Below are 20,357 nucleotides of genomic sequence, written 5' to 3'. Positions count from 1 at the left end.
TAGCTGGGGGGGGGGGGCAGCATGGGAAAGATTGGCCATGGCAAGCTTTAATGATTATGAATTAAAGTTTTTAAAAAGTCATTGGGAACTTGAGAATACATTCCACTGGTTTATACCTGATTTCCCAGGAAGAACTGATAAAAAAAAAATGAAAAATGGAAGAAAGACACAATTAGTTCAACAGGAAACTTTCTATATGACTCTAGAACACACACACATGCATACAATATCTTTCTCTCTCACACTATGGGCTTCTTTCTCACTTTATGGGATACAGTGTCTAGTTTAGAAATGTGCAGGGACCCATTTATCCTAACTTCAAACCAAATAATCAGAAAACTTTCTACAAATTGTTTTGAAAATCTTTGGGTTTCAAATTTAAGTTAAAATTCAAATATGGAGATGAACTTTTTTCAAAAATGAAAAACGCTTCATTTCTAAGTAATATACTATTAGGGAAACTCAGCACATTTCCAATCCAGCTACTATGTGAAAGATGTTCCAAAAAACAGAAAAGTTAGAGAAAGAGTGATGAAATCACACTGGTCTTCAAGTAATTGTTTTGAAGAAGGTGAACTGAGTTACTGAGAATTTGAATAAAAGAAAAAATTACTGCACACTTGGAAAACACTGTCTTTTTTATGTTTATAAAAAATGATCCAACATTTTAAATTGTGTGGTTCTAGATTGAAACAGCTTTGTTATTGAAAATCTGAGAACTTACCTTGAATCACAATAAAATATTTTATAAATAATAGAAGCAACCTAAATAAGACATGTGATTCCTTACTTTTATTCTTAAAAGTAATGTACATGTTGTAAATATCAAAGGTAAGTCATAATACATAAAATGAAGACTAATTAAAAATGACAAATTTCATATACCATTAAATTTGGTGTCAGATAAACATAAATAATTAGCATTCTTGTAAAAATGCTTATCAAATCATATACAAATTTCTATTTTAATCATTAAAAGAAGTGAAAGTTATTTTGAAAACTTACCCTGTATTTGTTATCGCCAATCTGTTCAACTTGAAATCGTTTTGCACATTTACATTTTGCTACTTGCCTTGTCACCTGTCAAAAACAATGATGAAATAGCCACTTTAAAGTTAATATGCTATAGTGGAATCCTTAAAACCTTAATCTAAAATCTAAACATGGAAATAAATAAAGTGGCTGCATGAACTGCACATGATACCTGGGCAGAACACACTATTATTGTTGTAGGTGATAGAAAGATAATGAGTACCTCATCTTCAATTTTGTCAGCATCAGTGATAGGTTTATATGCGTCTTTATTTGGATGAAGGGCTGCTACAAATTCATAGTAGTCAATATATCCATCACCATCTCTGTCAAAGATATCTGCAACTGCACTCATCTCCAAGCGACTGGTTGGGAACTCTGAGATTTTCAAAACAATAATAAGTAGTGCTATTGAGGCATAAATGACAAATAATATTTTAATATACTTAAAGTAAACACCATGATGACATGATGTATGTATACATTGTGAATGGATTTCTCCCATCTGGTTCATTAACACACGCATCACCTCACATATTAACCTTTCTTTGTGTATGCTACTCTTTTAGCAAACTTCAAATATATACTACAGTGTTATCAGCTGTAGCCATCATATGTTAGATCTTCAGACCTTACTCATGTTATAGCTGAAAGCTTGTGCCCTTTACCAACCTTTCTTTACTTCCTCCACCTCCCAGCCTCTGGCAACACTGTTTTATTGTTTGTATTTTTTTTTTAATTTAGACTCCACATATAAGTGGTAATTCAGATACCTTTCCTGAGTATGGCATACTCTATATGAAAATTTATAAGGCCTGCTACTTAATGTAAAATTTGACAAAAAAAGGATTTGTTTTTAAAAAGAGTGCATATTGAACTTGTTAATTCTGCCACAAGATATTCTTAATTATACTTTTGTGTGGCTGGCTAAGTGATCAGCGTGATCAAATATGTTAAAATAATTTTTAGGGCCTCCCTTGTGGCACAGGGGTGATCAAGTGCTATCAAGCTACCGCCAGCCACTGCAGCATGAGTTCGATCCCCAGCCATGGAGCTAACCCACATGGTGCAGAAGACTTCTCCTGTCTCTTCTGCTGCTCCCCTCAGCAGTGTATTTCAGTAGATCCACCTGTTCTGCTTCCCACCCTGTCCCTGGTAAATCCTCTCACCCTGTGCACCTCTGACCTACTGCCCAGTTCTTGTATGCATGAACAAATAAAATAAATCTAGAAAAGATAATTTAAAAAACTTATTTACATCATAACAAATCATTATATATGCCACCTAAATTTATTTTTAATTACAATTCAGGTGAATCATATGAAACAGCTATTTTTCTAAGTTAAAAACTGTTTAATATTAGCAAATTTCATATAGTTCAACTACCACTTTACTTAAGGAGTAATTTATACAAAATTTACTTTAACAATGACTTCTAGTACCATCTGTCAAAGAAATCACATGACTGAACCATCCAACCAGGTGACATACATTTTAAGAATTTTAAGGTATTCTAATTTCCTACTATTGATAATGTTAGATCAGAATGTGAATTAGAACTAAAAAGAATCACTAGCATTTATTTTTCATTATGTGGCAGACAACACAATCCAAGTAGCAAGTATTTTTCATCTTACTATACTAATGAGGACACAGCTTCAGTGGAGGGATGTCCTATATCCATGGTTACACCATTAGTAAATGTGCCTGAATCCAAAGCCACAGTTTTTACGAAGGACACTTTTGTTTTTGAGGGTTGTGACTTTTATAGCCAAAGTTAAAGCCAATGCTTTATTAGAACACAAGTTTACTTGCGCCACAGTTTTAAACAGTGCTTATTTTCTTTAAAAAATTACATCAGTTATAGCCACCTCTCTGGGGACTTACTTGAGGAAAGAATTCCATCAATAAATTCTTGTCGAGTTATTTTCCCATCCTGATCTTTATCAATTCTTCTGAAGAAGTCCATCACTCGAGATTTCTTGTGATTCATCCACCGCATGTATTTTTTGCGCCAGATATCAAAATCAAAGTTAGCAAATTCCCTCAGCTGAAAGGGCAAAAGGTATTTCAGTTGAGTTAATGCTTAAATTACATCTTATTCTACATGAAGATTTTTAATGATTTTCTAAACAATACACACATCTTTCCCACTTTAAAAAAAGGAAGGGAATTCAGAAACATTTTCCTATAAAGTTTAAGTTCATTATTGACTGATTTTTCTTTACAGAGGAAACAAAACTCCTCCAAAAGTCCAAGTAAACAAACTTGTAGTGGCAGGTCACAAAGGTGGGCTGCCCCAAAGTACACAGGCCCACTCAAAAGCACTCGTCTAATCTCTCAGTGTTCTCTACTCTACTCTCTTAGCTCCTCTAGATATCTAAAAATTTCCCAATTTTCGAATCTGAAATTTTAAATCTCAGATCATCTGAATTATAAATTATTATATTTGCCAGGTAACGCCACCAGCAAACATAATGTCAAGCTGGATCTTTTCTTAAGGAGTCAGATTCTGATTATGTTAAAATATATTTTTGGCTTTGATTCCCCATATCCAAGTCCCATATGTCAGTTTTTTGTTCCCCAGAAGACATACATATTTGTGTTACTAATTTTAGAAATAAAATATGTACACAAATAGCAAGGGTGTACTTATTATCAGAAAAGTTAATAAATCAAGATTTGGGGAATGTGTTATGATGAATATGGACAGATGAAAATAAGGTAATGAATATATGAGTTCTCTAACCTCCTCTAGTCTGTCCAAGGCATCATTAAGCTTCCTCCTCCTTTCCAGTGCGAGGAGCCAGACTTGCTGCCACTTGCTCACCAATAAGTTGACCCTGGGATTCTTGGTTTCAATTTGTGTCTGTGATCCAGAGGGATACAAGCTTGACGCTGGAAAACGTTTTCCTGTTAAAATATAACTCTCATTAAGATGGCAAAGTTTTCCAGAGTTCTGAAAATATGTTAAGGCTTGACCTTTATTGTTCCTAACTAGAACCAAATCAACTTAAAACTACTGGGTATAAAAGTAAATTCTAATTTAGATGATGTATAATGTTGAGCTCCAAATGTGTTTTACTCATTAAGGTTCATACACTATTCAGAAAAATTAGAGAAACATGTCTTTATTGGAGCATTTAAAAACTGGGGAGTTTTCTCAATGAGTTTATGCTTAAAACAGCTGTCAGCTTAAAACCAGTGTTATTTCAATGACAATGAAGCACCTTTGTGATCCTTCTCTTTGTTAAGGCATGATAAAAGAAATCTCCCAGGGCAGTAAGATGTATCTCAGACTCGATTACAGCAAACCCAGTTGTCCTTTTTAGAGAGTATGGCTGAATGGAGGGCAGCAGAGGGTGGGAGACAGTGAGTATTCATTAGAGTCAGAGCAAGATATTTCACAAATCCCCAGTTGAATATGGAAGTGTGTGTATGGAATTCCAGCTTTCTTCCGAGTCCATTTTTCACTGAGATTGTGTGTTTCCCATGTGTAATCACATACCCAAACTTAATGCCTTACTGAAGTTTTCTCCATCTTTCTGGCAATTTTTCCCAAATTTCTCAATTGCACAAAAGAATGATCTCAATAATTTTCCTCATCTAATTAAGTAAATAAATGTGACCTAGAGAAATTAGTGGCCTAAGATCATACAAGCTGGGATTTGCCCAGAATTTCTAACCCTCCTCACAGGGCTACAGAGAAATATCAACAGCTAATATTCATTGAGCATTTCTACATGCTTAGAAATATGGCGAGCATTTCAAAGGCTTTAGCTCATTTAATCTTCACTACAAGCCAATGAAATTATAATTATCCCATTTTACAGATGGGGAGATTGAAGCTCAAAGAGTTAAAGTAACTTGTCCAATGCTACATTTTCCAACCAGTAAGGGGTGGGGATGGCCAAGGAGTCTGTCTCCAGAGTTCTTAACATATTTTTACCTTACCTTTCCTTTGTGTTTATCACAGTAACTACTATAGTTGTGGGATCATGTTTGTTTGTTTTTTTTATTAAGGTGCCAGTCAGAAATAAAAAAAATGTATTAATATGATATAAATTGTGCTTTTAAAAAAAGCTTCGCCAATGGGCCTCCCTGGTGGTGCAAGGAGTTAAACACCGCACTGTGAAGCAATCTGCAGCCTCTGCAGCACAAGTTCAATCCCCGGCCAGGCGGGAGCAACCCACATGGCACTGCAGACCTCTCCTGACTCACAGACCTCTCCTGACTTGCCCGCAGCTCCCGTCAGCAGGGTATTTCAGTCAGTTTGCCTTTTCTGTTCCCTGTTCTGTCACTGGTGAATCCTCTCACCCCCCGCATCTCTGGCCTGTACCCCAGCTCTTGTATGCAAAAATAAATAAATCTCAAAAAAAAAAAAAATCTTCACCAAGATAGTTACTATTATGTACAATGTCATTTCATTGGGTTGGGTAACATTTCTATTGCATTCAGCTTTAAGGTTATTTATACAGTAAATGCAAAATAAGACAAATCAAAGGGGGTGATGATTTCTGTTCTTGTAAATTTTTCCAATTACTTCTAGTTAATCTAGAAGATATATTTTAAGCAAATAAAGTGACATATAGCTAAATGAGCTATATCTTTTAATGTTTAATAAATTGATATATTCTTGAACCTATGTATTCTTTCAAGAAACCTTTTATGGTAGAGAGCTCATGTAGAATCAACAATTGCTCTCAGATTTCAAATAAAAAAAAATAAAACTTCCATTCTTATCCATTTGATTTTAAAGAAACTTAGCCACTGCTTACTTCCTGCTCGCCCCTTATCCAAGACTGGAATATGGGACTGTAGTGAAGAAGGATCAGCTGCTCTCCTCTTATAGGTCTTGGTAACTTTATCAACATCAGGCTGTTTTCTGGTCATTTCTTCCATGAAGGTCTTAAATGAAAGAAATAATGTCAATTAAGGAGCAGTATACCAGAGAAAACCATCTTTGGACATGAACTAAAAACAAAAGGTTAGAAGAGCCATGCTAGCAATATTATGTCTGAAAATGAATAAATCATTATGTTTTAAGCCCTAGGGGGGAAAAAAGCTAAGTCATCATAACATAGCACTGACTCATTTAAAAAAATGCAAATGTTATAGCTGGTAAAGGGAACAAATCAAAAACAAAATAATTTGTTGCAGTGTGAAGACCTTCATGTAGTTGTAAATAATATAACCTATCTGTACACCTAGCAGGACCAAAACTCTTCCTACAGTATCTTAAACTGAGCATTTGTCTGCAAAAATGTTTGTTAACTGGGAAGGTCTCCAGACTTTTCTGTGATACATTTCAACTAAATATTTGAAATATTTAAGATGGCTTTGATATTTAGTGACATAGGGCATCCACATTAAATGTGGATATATTTTAAATATTTCCATCAATAAATGTGCTATGCCCAAGAAGGTAGAAATTTTAAAAGGCTTGACTCTTTTGCTATTTCTTATCTTGTCTCCTTGGGTTTATTATTATAGCTGACTAGGTATCCCTACCTCTAGAATATGTGGCAAAGGTAGAGACAAATGAACGTGAAGTAACATTTCTGGACTATTTGTCACATAGTTAGAGAAACCCTCATCACTTTTCTGTCTCTGACCACAGAGAACATGATCTGAGATCATGTTATTATAACAAGGCTATTATAGAGATGGATATCCTATACTTTTATTAAAACAGCAATGTTAACTGTTTGAATAATGAAGACGACATTTAATGATTCTGTTTGCAAATGTTCATTAAACAAAACAACAGGCAAACATGAAAATCAAACTTAGGTGTGAGGCCCATTACATCAGATATTTAAAACAGGTAGCATAGACAGAGGGAGTTTTCCTGAGATGATGATATGTTCCCTTGTAGATAGAATATATCTGAAGTACTGGTGGTCATCTTGGGAGGTGCTTAGCAGAAGACAGTAAAAATGCAAACATAGAACAATAAAACAACATTCCAGTTGAAGCCAGAGAATGAGTGAGTGAGATTGCCAAAAGAGGGAACGAAACGAAACGAATGGAGAGTTGACATTTACAAAGCAGAGGTTGAGGAAGGAGCCAATCTGAGACAGTGCCACATGAGCATAACTTCAGAGAGGCTGTAAAATAAAGAATTTAAGGAAGTTGACTGAGGGAGAGACAAGACCATCAAAATAAAATAATTGTGAAGAGAGAAGTTTTCCAGCAGTGGTTCCATTAGAAAATCAGTTGAGGAATGCATTTGAGGAAGTGAAGGAACCAAGAAAGAAAGTTTCTGAGAAGACAGGGTATAGGATTATATTTACTGTACCTGGTGCTCGGCAATGAGGGCTTTCACTTCTTCAATTTCCTGGGGGATGACTTCTTTATCCTTATCAGTAAGTGTAGTTTCAGCCCATTGCAGCCAAGCCAACAAAGCTTCCAACAATTCCTGTTTGGCCCTGAGTCCAGCCAGAGCACTTGCTAATCTCTGCTGATGTTGCTTAGCCCAGGCCAGCACCTGTTGGAGAAACAAACACTTCTCTATATTTCTTCCATTTTAGTGAATATTTTAAGTTGATGTAAAATACACAATTTTAAATGTAAATTAGTATCATCCCGGGCTAGAAAATAATGCTTCTAGTCTTTCTAGACCCTATTATTAACACCAAGGTTCAACTTGTGGAGGTTATGGGAGCCCTGTATAAAGCCTGTCACCTTTGAGGTTGAGAGCTATACCCAAGAGATCAGGTATGCTTACTCTACAAAGCACAGAATGGAAATAAAAGTAGCTGTAAGATATGAAATACAGAATTCATTCACCTCATGCATGCATTTTTTTTTTTTTTTTTTTATATAGAGGCATGTTTTCTTTCTTTCTTTCTTTCTTTCTTTGTTTTTTGTTTATACATGCACTGGGTACAGTCAGAAGCGCGGGAGGGTGAGAGAATTCACCAGAGCCAGAGCAGGGAGCAGAGCAGGCAGAAGGACCGAAGTACACTGCTGAGGGGAGCAGCGGGCGGCAGGAGAGGTCTGCGCGCCATGTGGGACCCTCCTCCGGTGGTCGGGGAGCAGCCGGGGATCGAACCGGCGCCGCAGAGGCCGTGGGCAGCTTCGCAACCCAGCGCTCAACCGCTGCGCCACCGGGGAGGCCCTCATGCATGCATTTCATTCTCCAAACACATGCTGCTCTGAAATACTGTTCAACTGCTGGACTATTCCACAGCCATACTGTGGAAGATGTACAAGTTATATAAGAGAACCACATAGTCTCCTTTTCTGTTTCAGGGACAGAGCTGTAAAACTCCTTTCACTTTTGAAAGAAAGGTGGATTGCAGAGACCAGTAATACACAGAGGAAAAGTATTTTACAGAAAATTGTTTTGTGCAGAGGCCCCGGGTTCCCACAGCCATGCATGCATCTTTACTGCTGAAGTTTCCCACACCCCCTGACACTCACAGCTACACTGCTCTAAAGATGACCTCAGACACACTGACCTCCTCAAACCTGGCCCTGATGATTGTTATCCAGTGCTTAATGGTGGTGATGGAGTCAGGGTGGCAGATGGCCAAAACAGCATCTCCCATGCTGGTGGCTTTATTTAGTGCAGCTCGTTTTTCTTCCAGTTTTTTCATGAATTCCTATAACAGAAACAAAGACTTCAATTAGTTGCTGGCACCAGCTGAAAACAAAACTCTGGTGACGTTCATTTGAGCTAAACAAATAAACAAGAATCGTAATTGGCTTATTGACAGCTGGAAATAATTCACTAATTGTGGGATTAAGAAAGAATGGACAACAGTAGGAAATGGTAGTTTCTAATATGTGATTCAAAATACGAGTCTAGGATAATTGGGAGCGACAGTAATATCAGCGATAGAAATTACGTTTAGTGCAAAAAAATTCTAATCAATAAGACAAGGGGCTTAAGTATTTAAAATAGCATTAACTGTGGCAGGAAAGACAGGAATATGTAGCAAAAACTACCAAGGAAGGGTGAAGGCTGGGTTAATAACTATAAATGTTTGGGGGGGTGTATGTGAGTGAGAGGGCCAGATGTCAAGGCAGGAGAGTGGAGGGGAGGCTGGAGGGAGTGGGCCTGACAGCATATTGGCCTGTGGAACTGTCCCTTTCAAAGGTCAACAAAGAGTCACTCTCTGCATTGGCAGGATGAATAAGCACCAGGCTTCCAGAGGCTTTTGAATCAACCTTTCAACAAATGCCTCATATGAATAACTGTCCTTTTAACCTTCAGAACTGTATCCATAAATGCATGTATTATAGAACTCTGAAAGTGTGCTTAAAGAAACAGGGCCTTTGCCTTAAAAAATGTGACATTTCCAAAACTTCACACTGAGTATCAGGCATGCCCAGACATCCCAATCTATCTGGACCCTGCTCTAAAACTGGCAGGATGCTAGGGGCTGCAGACATGGCTGACACTATGCCATACATGCCATGTGACCACGGCGACCATATAAACTACTGATGTTAACTATAATGTCTATTGTACTTCTGTTTTACTCTCTGAGGCGGTTCTGTTACATATTTCCTATGCTGGCATTCTACTGTGTTAAAAGCATTTGTATATATACACATCTAGTAGATTCTAAGGTCCACAAGAGCAAAAGATTGTGTCTTATTATTTTGTGTCTCAGATGAATAAATGCTTTTAATCCTTTTATTTACATATTTACTGCTATGGGGTCAAGGTTCAATTAATAATACATTCTGCTAGCATGACCTACTTTTTAAATACCATGACCTACTTTAAACAATATCTTAATTGCCCCAATATAGGCCCTTTTTAAGTGAAAGGAAAAAAAAAAAACTTTTACAGGGAAGAGAATATCAGAGGTTATTAACACACGACTTTTTCAAGAAGACAGATGATCTGATCATTTACTACAGTGAGAACTGCTGGACTCTACACCAAGAACAGCTAGAGACCATCTCAGAATGTTGTGGACCAGACTATTAACTATCCCTGTAACATTTTGTGCTTTTCAAAGCCTGTCTCAGTGCTACCTTAGAGATTTATACTTACATGTGAAACTTGCTGTTTTTAGAAAGTGAATTAGACTGAGAAGTATATAATTCTGGGGCTATGAATTAAATATTCTGTTTTTCTTATATTTGTGTGTATTTGAAAGGAAACAGAGGAAATGAAAAAGAATAAATAATGTTATGTTACTATAAAGGAGCCCTTAAAAATTATATGTAATCTCATGGTATATAAAATAGAGATATTTTGTTATAAAAACAATTTTTCCTACTCTGAATATTTGTTCTTCTGATACTTCTTGGGGTTTCCTCTCCTGTTGTTAAGGGTAGTGATATACAAGTTGCTACCTTTTTGTAGGGTAGCAGATTTGTACCCTGAACTTGGAGGTGCCACTCTGAGACCAAATCCAGTGTTAGCAGAACTCACTGTCAATTGATGATTGGCCAACAATAAGATTTTCAAAATATTGACTAAATTCAAAAATTGCAGTAAATCTGATATAATTTTTCTATTCCTACATTCTAACTTTAAATATTATTGGGAACAGTTTAGTCCTCCATATGTAATACAAACGCATTACTGTATTGATGAAAAGGCAATATTAAATTGCTATAGGGTAGGCCACCAATCGCTGAGTGAAAAGTCATTAAAATGACACAATAAGACATGTCTATAGATGAAAATTCATGCTACACTAGAATTAATGACGTGTTTTTAACTTTAAAAGATGAGATTATTTAATGGTACTAAACAGATCTTTTAAAGCTAACCAGGAAATTTATTAGGAAATATTGATATCAATACTACATTGAGTGCTAGCAGTGCAAATTTCTGACTTTTAGAGACAGAGTTTACAAAATATCTGCTAAGTGATCTGGACCCCTCTTTAAAGTATTTTGCTAGCTCTATGCATTGTTATAGGAAAGATCTTCACCTACACACTCAATGATCATATTTTTACCTAGTTAATTCTTTAGTGCTATATCTATGTATACAACTCATTTTAAAATTTATAATTTATACAACGGTTAATTTCTAAAACAGATTTTTAAGAAGGTTCTTGATTAAAAACAGGTTTAAAAAAGGTTAAGAAAACATAAGCATAAAAAAACAGGGACTTAAATATAAAATTTGGAGACCAGCTGTTAAATCACTTGCTTTGTCTTGCATACAAAGGTTAAAATTATTAATTTACAATTCTAATGGTATAAATTTTAAAATGTCAGATTGCTCATTAAGGAAGTTTCATCTTTGAAATGCATAGAAAAGTACAACAAAATTGAACTATTTTGGTCAGACGCCAAATAACTCGCTACAAAAATCAATGTGTTTCCTACAGCTAGAAAAACAGTGACTAATTTTAGAATAATCATCTTCTTTACAAAGAAAATATAGGAAAGATAGCTCTGCATAAGTATGTAGGTACCTGGGGGCATACCTATGTAAGCAAGGAGGATAAGAACAATTCTCAGACGTATCATATCTTTAATTACTTTTCAGGAAAGTAAACATTTGCAACCATAAGTGTGGTTTCTCTACTTTGTTTGATTTTATCATTTGTGTCACTTAGCATTTATATAACTCACTTTATGCTGATCAATGAGAGTCCGAAGAGCATCCTCATCATCTGGGAGAACACCATGGAAACGAAGGGTCTGTTCCGCCTCAGCCAGCCATTCCAAGAGGGCATGTACCACCGAGTGAAATTCCTCTGCCTAATAGTTCACACACATGCCCCAAAAAAGATCCCCCAAAATGCTTGTTAGATTTCTCCTCGCAATGAAAAAAAAATTCAATTTAAATTGATTAATGTTATACAATATTTCCATTAAAAAGACATAGATGTATGCTGTTACATTTTGCAAATGTGAAAAACCTCTAGTATACCAAAAAGACCTAAATGAAAAATAATTCACCATTTTAATAATCTGATTTTAGATGAATGGCAACCATCATCATATATTCAAGCTGAAAAATTACTTAAGCAGCACTTTCATGTGAAAATTAGAAACCTCCCTCTGAGTATTTTCAATTCCTGGGGGACAGTTAGGAGGAAGGACCAGGGCAGTTTCCTTCTTCATGACCATCTTGGTCAAGAAATGAAGAGTTTCACACAGTTTTTTATGACAGCAGTCCTTGCTGAGGCTTCAATGCCTTTCTCCCTATATCCAGCTAAAATGTATAGGACTTTACCTGACGCAGAGCTGCTTCTAGCCGTGTTTGCTTTGATATAGAAAGTGCACACACAGTCTCCCAGCGTGTGCTTAATTCCTGCATCTGGACTTTGACCCAGGAGGAGTCATCTCTGCTACCTTCTATGAGTTCTCTGGCTGAGCGCTTCAGGGCCTGCACACTGCTGGTCCTCTTCCCCAGTTCTTTTTGGAAGACCTAAGACAAGCATATTTCTTTAAATTAATTTTCAATTACAAAACCCAAATTGTAAAACATTGCTTGAAATATGTATGTGTATATAACCTCATGCACAAATCTCTAAGACCTACAGTTTAATAACCCATATATTCTGCAGAATTTTCAGAGGAACAGTCTTGTATAAATTTTTAAGAACTCAGTCTTATATAAATTCTGCAAATAAGCTAATTTTTAAAATGACACAATGAATTTAAATAATGGTACTTTATTTGATACTTTATATGGCGTTCCCAATTCCTCCCAAATCATTAGTGTGATTGCCAAGTAAGATGGTGGCTACTGCAGTACTCTTAATTAGTAAATATATCTGAGAGACTAGCAGATAACTAAGCAACCCTTAGGTACTTCATGGGGTTCCTAGAAATTAATGGCAGGGAATCACACAGGAGGTTGGCACACAGTCCATTTTTTTCTATAATATGCTTTCATCTTTCACAGCATCCTGAGTGTCAAATTTTAGATACTTAAATCCTTATCTGTCATCTTGAAGGGTTTTTTTTTTTCTGCCTAGTTTTGACGAACTTAGATATGCCAGGAATTAAATTGGCTTTTTTTTTATCCACAGACTTAATGCAAGAAACCAGCCCATGGCGCTTCATTTCTGATCCAAAAGTGTATATGCAAGTAGATCTTTCAATAACCTTATGTTCAGAATAAAGTTAACTTATTTGTCTAAAAAGTCACTGCATATGAATATTACCAAGTGTATTTTATAGTTTTGGCTATATCCAATGGCTTTCTAGTCTGATAGGCAGATACACATTAATACACAGTTTGGTAAGTTTTTTGTTGATTTTATTCTTTAGTGTTACATGAGATGTGCCTGAAGACAGACTTACACAGACATACCCAAAGGCACACATGCACAAACACATGCATAGAAGGCACAATGTCTAAATAATCTATTTGTGGTAGTATTAATCCAATAATTCTGAGTAGACTTTCCAATGTACTTTGTATACTTAAACTTCTTCATGAGCCTTCCAATTGTATTACTAATGCAGAATGATTAATTTATTCTTGATGACCTTTAATATATGAAAAACCTGGCAAATGCCTAGGGGAGTAAATATTTAAGACAGTGAGCTTATAAAAATGGTATTTATGTAAAAAGTAACATCACACTATTCATTATTCTTTGAATGAATGCCAGGGAATGGAAAGTTTGTATTAATCACATGCAAAACATTTGTTTTAATACAGGCAAAGAAACCTAATTTTTAAAAATTTTTAATCTTATAGGCCTGATCAATGTTCTTTACATTTTCTTTTACTTTGTCTTAATGTTTAAATGTACCAAATTCTCTTTAGTGGATATAAGGTAATAGAACCAGAAAAGGGGCAGCAAGTATGTAAAAGGCCATATTTAAAAAGGAACAGGCACAATCAAAACACCATAACCACAGAAGTAGAAAGTGAATATTTTAAAATAAAATAAACTTTCTGTACTCAAAAATTAGAGGAAATACAAGATAAATTCAAACAGTATTATGTTTGTACATAAAGTCAACTCAATACAACTATTCTATACTAGTATTCATGTTCTTTTGATGTTCTTTATGTTGAAATGCAGCATTTGACCCTAATTTAGCATTAACTGGTCATCCCAATTATTACCTTTGATTTGAACAACAGTTTAACATACATATCAGGAAACCATAAGGAAACCATTTTTCTTGAAGAAATAAATCACTTATAGCATGTGCTGTTTTCTTATTAACTACTGCAGTTCAATATGCAATGTTAAAATAGTTTTTAAAAATAGAAAAGCTCAATGACCACCCTGAGGAAGAAATCCTATATTGTCAAAATGTAAACAAGGATGTAAAGTAATGTTATTTCATTTTTTTTTTTTTAAAAAGAAAAGTAGCTGACTCCCATAGGTCATGTCACAAATTCACATCCCTATGCAATGACAGAGCTCCAGGTCACTGAAAGATGATTTTAAATTACATTACATACTACTTAAATAAATAACTAAAGATAGTTAAACATTCTTGAAAGCTGTTTTATAGCACCATAAAGTGAATTCACTTTCCAAATTCTAAAATGGTTTTAGATCTGCAAATTAAAAACAAAAGTATCTCATTGATACCCAGTAACATTCATGTTCACTTATAAAGTTGCTTCCTGATTCTGCTCAAATGTACATGTATTTCGCTATGAAAGAATGTTATGCAGTGTGATGTATGTAGCCTCTAGATAAAGGCTAAATTAAGTGCTTATAGATCCCTCTATACTCAAAACAATCAAATGAAATCAAATAAAATGTCCCAGATAAAAATACCTTGTGATTATCGATCAGATTCATCACTAAGTCAATGTCTCCGTGGACAGGCTGGTCTTCTGCCAGCTGGGGTTCAACTCTATATAACCAATCAATGAGGGCCTGTAGGGCATCTGTGAACTGTCCAGAAAATAACAGGGCTTCTTCCAATTTGTTCTGCCTGGAGAAAAACAAGTGAAAAAAACAAACTGAGCAACCAAAAACCACCACCTTATTTTTCTGAACATCTAAAATTCACTTTTGAATGCTAATCAGTACTTGAGAAGAAAAAACAATATTTTGGCATTCACTGTTGTTTCTTTCTTTATCTTAGAAAATAACAAGGACTTTCTAAAGTTTTCTTTTTTATATTCCTTAAATACTTGACATTGGTTTCAGAATATTTCCCTAATCATCATTTCTGGAAAATACATTGACCCATTACCTTCATCATAAAAATATGCCTTTTTAAATTAATTGCTTTTAAAAAATTATCATACAGTAAACTTTTTGGGGGTATTCAGTTCTATGAATTGTAACATAAGCATAGATTTATGTAACCATCAGCACAACCAAAATACAAAATAGTTCCATCCCCCCAAATCTCCACCATGCAGTCTTTTTATAGTCACAGTCTGCCCCATTTTTAACTCCTGATATTGATCACAGATCCGTTTGCTATTATTGTTGATTTCTCAAGAATGTCATATAAATGAAATCACTTATATGATACTGTAAAAAAAAAAAAGCATGTTAACATTTTGAAACTGGAGAAACTGAGAAGTCAAGATTAAAAAATAATACTACAAAAATTTATTGTGGCATATCTGGAACTGAATATAATGTTCTATTTACTCTCAATAGTAACAAAGTAAGGAGACTAAGGATTCATGAAAAATCCAAAAAACATTTATTAGAAAATCAGAATTCTCCTGTTAAACACTTAAAATTTTGAAATAAGTCTTAGGCCTTTGTAATTAGAGTGTAAGGAGATGCATGGCTGCTGGAAGGGAACACAGGAATCAGGTCAGCAGGATCTTATAAGTCACATTAAGGAATCTATACTTTAGCCCATGCCCAATATTAAGTACCTACAGGTATGAAGTAGGAGAATGACTAGATCCTGTTTATGTTTTAAAATGTAAACCATGTAACAGCCCTGGTAGTTATGTGGAAATCAGATTAAGGACAATAGGCAGACCAGGGGTGTGGGTGGGAACAGGGAAGAGAAAGCAGTTGTGTAGTCAGGTGTGAGAAGACAGAGGCTTGAAGAATGACATCATGTTTTGAGTGAACTGAGTATTAAAAAATAAATAATAATGAAAAGCAAAGTTTTCTCAGTGCAGGTACTATATAAGTAGGATTTTAAAATGGACAGAAGTTCCCCTCAGGAAAGGAAGTATGTAAAGTCCCTAAAATTCCCTGCAAAGTACCATGATTGTATGAAGTAACCTAACTACATGAAGGAACATTTTACCTTTCTACAGATTTTCCACAGATAGTATCCCATTTGTCTCTGAGTTCACTCAGCATGTCATCCAGTTTTAGGTTGTCATCAGCCAGAGAGGTTTTCTCCTTCAGAGAACGTCCAGTTCTATTGGTGGTATCGTAGACAGAATGCTTGGCACCGAGTGATTTCTGGAATTCCTATATATTTAATATAAGAAGAAAACAATCGCATTTCAAACTAGAGACTTAACAAACAATAAGGTAAGGTCCATTAACAGAGGCATTCCTAATAAGGGGATTTCAAACACTGGAAGCCATCAGAAAATAATAAAACTGGATAGGGTAGAGTACAGTTATAGTCTACACAGGAATGTACCAAAATAGAGAAAAATCTTCAAACTTTCAAATTGTTACCAAGTGTGCCTACAGTATCTACTATAATGAATAAAAAAAAATTTCAAAGCAAAACAAATCCTGATTCTCTTGTAGGTATAAACCACAAACAGTATGCTTGGTATGATAAATTGGAATTGCTAATAAACTACTGAAAAGTCTAAGAATTTGGACAGGAAAATGTAGCTAACACATAAGTAATTGCTGGTCCAGTATGGACAGAGTGGCTCAGCAATGTACAATTTAGAACTGTTGCCTTTTATTGTCAGATTTATTGTCATATACTTTGAAGATCCACAATAATGTTACATGTAATTTTATTTGTGAAGCAGGGCAAGGGACAAAAAGCCACATCTCTAGATTCCTATGTTTGGACCTGTAACAGGATAATCCCCAAGGAAAGGGGAGGCTCCAGGTTCCCTGTCCCACCCTAAGGAAGGGTGGAGCTATGTAGGGAGGTGAAGCTAGAAAAGACTGTGAAGAGGAAGAAGAGGAGAGAGGAAGGCAGAAGGAGGACACAGGAAGACCTGGAAGAGGCACATGGAGCAGAGAGACATATGAAGAAGCTGCTTTGCTTGCTTCTCAGCCTTGGACTTACACCAAGGACTTGGGGGACATGGAAGAGCCACTGGAAAGAGTCAGAGATGTGGGTAAGAAATCATGGGGAGGCTGTCAATGGCAGCCTTTATTTTGACTTGTATTTTGATTTTGCTCTTTTCCTTTCAGACATGCCTAGCCTCCTCTGCCCCCTTCCCATAGATCCCCACCAGAAGGTGCCTTAGACTTGTGGCAAGCTTTTGGGCCTCAACAGTTCTGCTTTGGGCCAATCCTGTTTGTCTGGGCATTTATTCATGAGTGGACAGAGAACTTTGGGTGTTTCTTGGGGAAACTTTTAACTATTTTCTTTCTCTTTTCTTCTCTTTATGTCACACTAATTATCTCTCTACTGCACACCAACTGAATTAATGTTCTTTTCTATTGAAAATCTTGGGTAGTAGAGTGTTTCATCTTGATACAGTGGATGGCAGAACCCATTTAGAGCATGCAGATTTCTGATGTACCTCTCATTCTGCTCTGTAACAGACCTACTGCTCATTCTATTTACATCATTTGGGAAGCCTACATCCTTCCTTTCTGCTCTATAAAGCCCTACCAAAATCTCAGAACATGTGCAGATGAGTGCAGAACAGCTATCCTGCTTTTATGACACATAGCTACATTTCATTTTGTTATTTAACCTTTCAAGCCTATATATGTATGTGTGGACAAGGCAAATTATATTCTTTATACACAACCCCTTATAAGTTTCTATAGAGCAGGGATATTGTCTTTGTAGGTCTCTTTTTATCATCTATTTTGTGAGTGCTTGTAAGTAATAAAAAGAATAACTGCTATTGAATATATAGTCAGGGATGAGGAGAAAGGCCAAATTAATGGGCAAATTACAACCTCATTAAATATCAAAGAAACACTAATACAGTGATTTTCAACCCTGGGAGCACCCCAGATAGTAAAAAAGCTATGCAAATGTATAATTTTCTAAAATATTCTAGAGGTTATAATTATCTAATAAGTTTTTACTGCCTGTAAAAACTCTCCTCTTTACATGTCTTAATATAACTAAGCTATTTTTTTTTTGCTTTGTAGAGAATTTTTGCAATTAACATCATTTTTTTGTATTTTTTTTGTAATTATTTCTTTTCATGTTACTCTAAATAGAATGCTAGTTTTTGAATCATGGTATTGATAGAATTTCTTCCCACAAAAGACACTCAATAGTGTTATAGTTGAACACAGGATAGATGAAAACCTTTTAAAGACAAAAAGCATCCAAAATGACAAATAAAAGCACTTCTTTTAAAACTGGTTTAATATACTTTCTATCATCATCTCAGGGAAATGGTGAGTTTGGCAAAAGATCCCACTAGGAAACATGAAGAATCTAACAAGGTTCTCTGCATATTCTTATTTCTTGGAGTCTTAAACTTAAATATGCAATATAATTTCATCATGCTACATGACAGAACATCTGTGTTCAAATACAAATAAGGCATTCTATTTTGAGAAGGATTTTTCCATTCCCCATTTTTCCATCAGAGGAAAAGGAAGGAAGGAAGGTGCTGTCAATGTTAGATGTGGCAGTTCACAGAGGGTAGCAGCAGAACAAGCCATTTATAATACTTAATGTAGCCAAAAGATAGGTGCTCAATATGTTTCCTTCCAACATCCTAGGATCATGACCCAAGGTTAGTTATATCTACCAGTGGAAGCAGCCAACCTGTTCTGTAGATGAAGGCTAGAATTTTCTGATGATGATAAACCTTTTATTGCCACATTTTGTCCAGTCTTTTAAAAAATCACCAGCTTTCACAGCACTATGAAGCTATCCACATCCTCCTGCAGCACAAGTTCAATCCCTGCCCGGCCAGGGAACTACTCACATGGTGTAGCAGACCTCTCCTGTCTTTCCCGCTGCTCCCCTCAGCAGTGTATTTCAGTCAGTCTGCTTGTTTTGTTCCCCACTCTGTCTCTGATGAATCCTCTCACCCCCTACAACTCTGGCCTGTACCCCAGTTCTTGTATGTATAAATAAATAAATCTTTTTTAAAAATTACCAGCTTTCATATAATGATTTATATGTAGATGCCTAAAATTGTGGTAGTATTTGCAGGAATCACTCTCCTTTTACCCACGTCATTATTACCTTGACAGTTGATGATCACTTTATAAACAGAATGATAACAAGATTCAAATTTGAAAGATGGGAGGATGGGTGTGGAGAAATGCACTTTGAATATTGTATGGTAAGAAAATAAAAAGCAAAAAATATAAAAAACAATGTTCCTACATCTTCAACACAAGGAAGCCACTGACCTGTCTTTGAGGGTAGGGTTGGATGTCACATACTGCACTTAGGCAATAAATACCAATTTAAATAGGGGCACCCAATTTTCCCCCACCAACTGTTTAAAAGAATCTATAAGGCAAAAAACTATTTTTACTCTAGAATTATCTTCTGGCTAGCATTTGATCTGTGAAAGAAATTATAAAACAGTAGTTGTGAAGAGGTGAAATGCCAATGATTGAGTATAAATCCTTTGTATGTGTTAAACTGCAAAAGATTCATAGATTTCATTTTGGATGCATTCTTTTAACAATTGGCCCCAAATCATAATGGAATGGCCACTGGAGACTAAAGATACTACTGATACATGACCAATGTGAATGGCCATTGGTTTTAAATTTAATATAGGGCCACATTCAAGCTTTTTTTCTCTAGTGATGAGTAATTACACAATCAAGTAAGAGTTTAAATGACCTCAAGGTAGATAATGTGATAATATGCTTAATCGTAGACTCACCTTATGCTGAGCAAGTTGTGTTTTTATTTTGTCTGGATCATTGGCAATTTCCAGTTCAGAATCCAAAGACTTTTCTGACTCCTCTAGCCACTCCATAAGTTTACTCCAAGCTTCATGGAACTATAAAAGAAATTCACATCTTTGTTCAGGAAATGTTCAGGTATACTGTGTTTGAAATCTAGCATGTTTTCAAAACAGAAATAATATTAACAGAAATAATGGAAATGAATTCAAAACTTTCCCTTCTTCTTTAAAGAAGAAGAAACAGTGTAACATTTTCATCAACAGATTATAAAATGTCTTGTTGATAGCTTGACTTTTGTGGTTGTGCTCCATAGTCATTTTGTAATAATTCATTCAAAAACATAAAAAAAACTTTAACAACAACAACAACAAAAAACAAAAACAGAAATGAGCATAAAAGCAGCTAGGGAGCACCAGGGAGAACTTT

At 35.5% G+C, this 20,357-nt stretch overlaps 1 protein-coding gene across 10 annotated transcripts in view; it reads right to left on the bottom strand.

Moving 5' to 3' along the window:
* DST (dystonin) overlaps positions 1-20,357 on the bottom strand; it is a gene marked incomplete at both ends in the record, with an annotated part of 433,522 nt that overhangs the window by 9,476 nt on the left and 403,689 nt on the right. For 9 of the 10 annotated variants that reach the window (XM_084229023.1, XM_084229019.1, XM_084229024.1 and 6 more), the window contains 13 exons: positions 117-134; positions 1,006-1,080; positions 1,256-1,410; positions 2,920-3,082; positions 3,782-3,945; positions 5,811-5,940; positions 7,334-7,522; positions 8,499-8,642; positions 11,593-11,721; positions 12,200-12,394; positions 14,724-14,883; positions 16,180-16,349; positions 19,907-20,026. In XM_084229023.1, the coding sequence (XP_084085149.1) occupies positions 117-134; positions 1,006-1,080; positions 1,256-1,410; positions 2,920-3,082; positions 3,782-3,945; positions 5,811-5,940; positions 7,334-7,522; positions 8,499-8,642; positions 11,593-11,721; positions 12,200-12,394; positions 14,724-14,883; positions 16,180-16,349; positions 19,907-20,026 (1,812 nt within the window). The remainder of the gene's footprint in view (positions 1-116; positions 135-1,005; positions 1,081-1,255; positions 1,411-2,919; positions 3,083-3,781; positions 3,946-5,810; positions 5,941-7,333; positions 7,523-8,498; positions 8,643-11,592; positions 11,722-12,199; positions 12,395-14,723; positions 14,884-16,179; positions 16,350-19,906; positions 20,027-20,357) is intronic. The other variant, XM_084229027.1, reaches the window with a different exon arrangement.

The sequence above is a fragment of the Talpa europaea genome, assembly GCF_964194135.1.
Source record: "Talpa europaea genome assembly, chromosome: 2".
Taxonomy (NCBI): domain Eukaryota; kingdom Metazoa; phylum Chordata; class Mammalia; order Eulipotyphla; family Talpidae; genus Talpa; species Talpa europaea.
The sequence above is the reverse complement of the archived record's forward strand: the minus strand, read 5'-3'. Positions and strand labels throughout refer to the sequence as shown.